The 767-nt window shown below is 37.8% G+C and overlaps 1 protein-coding gene across 1 annotated transcript; it reads left to right on the forward strand.

The window, feature by feature from the left end:
* Positions 1-435, forward strand: LOC140919136 (uncharacterized). Its single transcript, XM_073364698.1, has one exon. It carries the CDS (start codon positions 1-3, stop codon positions 433-435), a length of 435 nt encoding a protein of 144 aa, XP_073220799.1.
* Positions 436-767: the final 332 nt, after the last annotated feature.

Consider the following 767-nt stretch of genomic DNA (forward strand, 5'->3'; position numbering starts at 1 on the left):
ATGTGTCCACCTGTTGACAAGGTTAAAACAAAGGGTGCACCTAAAAAAGGCAAAAGTAAGGTATCAAAAAGAGATAAATCAACCAAGCGTCATCCATCTTGGTGGGAGTATGTGGATGCAAGTGTTCGATGCAGTGGCACAAATGCAGGTAGTACTTTAACATCTAATAAAGTACAACAACCTCGATCATCAGTCAAAAATCTCACACCTCGACCATCAGTCAGCAAGGTTCAACAACCGAGAGTTCTTATCTTCAAGGCGTGGTTGTCGGTTGAAATTTACAAATTCATAGATGACATTATTGACATGGGCGAGGATGGTAATTGTGGATATCGTGCAGTTGCAGCTTTATTTGGAATGAGTGAGAACTCTTGGGCATTCATTCGTCAAGAGTGTGTGGTAGAACTTCAGGAATTTATGTCTATTACGAGATAATATATGGTGGACAAATTTGTGTTAAACAACTTATACACAATGTGTATGTCGAACATGTTGCAACTTTGGATAATTGGATGACACTTCCAGAAATGAGATATGTGATTGCTTCGAAATTTAACTTGGTTTTCGTCGCATTATCACTTAACTAATCACAAACATTTTTTCCACTTAGAAGTCAACCACCAACACCTATTTCAGATCACCCAAATTTTCTCCCCCTTTTGACATGATCAAAAAGAAGAAGAATAGAAAAGAAAAAGAGACATACACGTTGCGAGCAAAAATCATACACAAGAGGCATATAAGGGAACAAGAATAGCAGAAATGAA

Source organism: Cicer arietinum, unplaced genomic scaffold, assembly GCF_000331145.2.
Source record: "Cicer arietinum cultivar CDC Frontier isolate Library 1 unplaced genomic scaffold, Cicar.CDCFrontier_v2.0 Ca_scaffold_934_v2.0, whole genome shotgun sequence".
In the NCBI taxonomy this organism is placed as follows: domain Eukaryota; kingdom Viridiplantae; phylum Streptophyta; class Magnoliopsida; order Fabales; family Fabaceae; genus Cicer; species Cicer arietinum.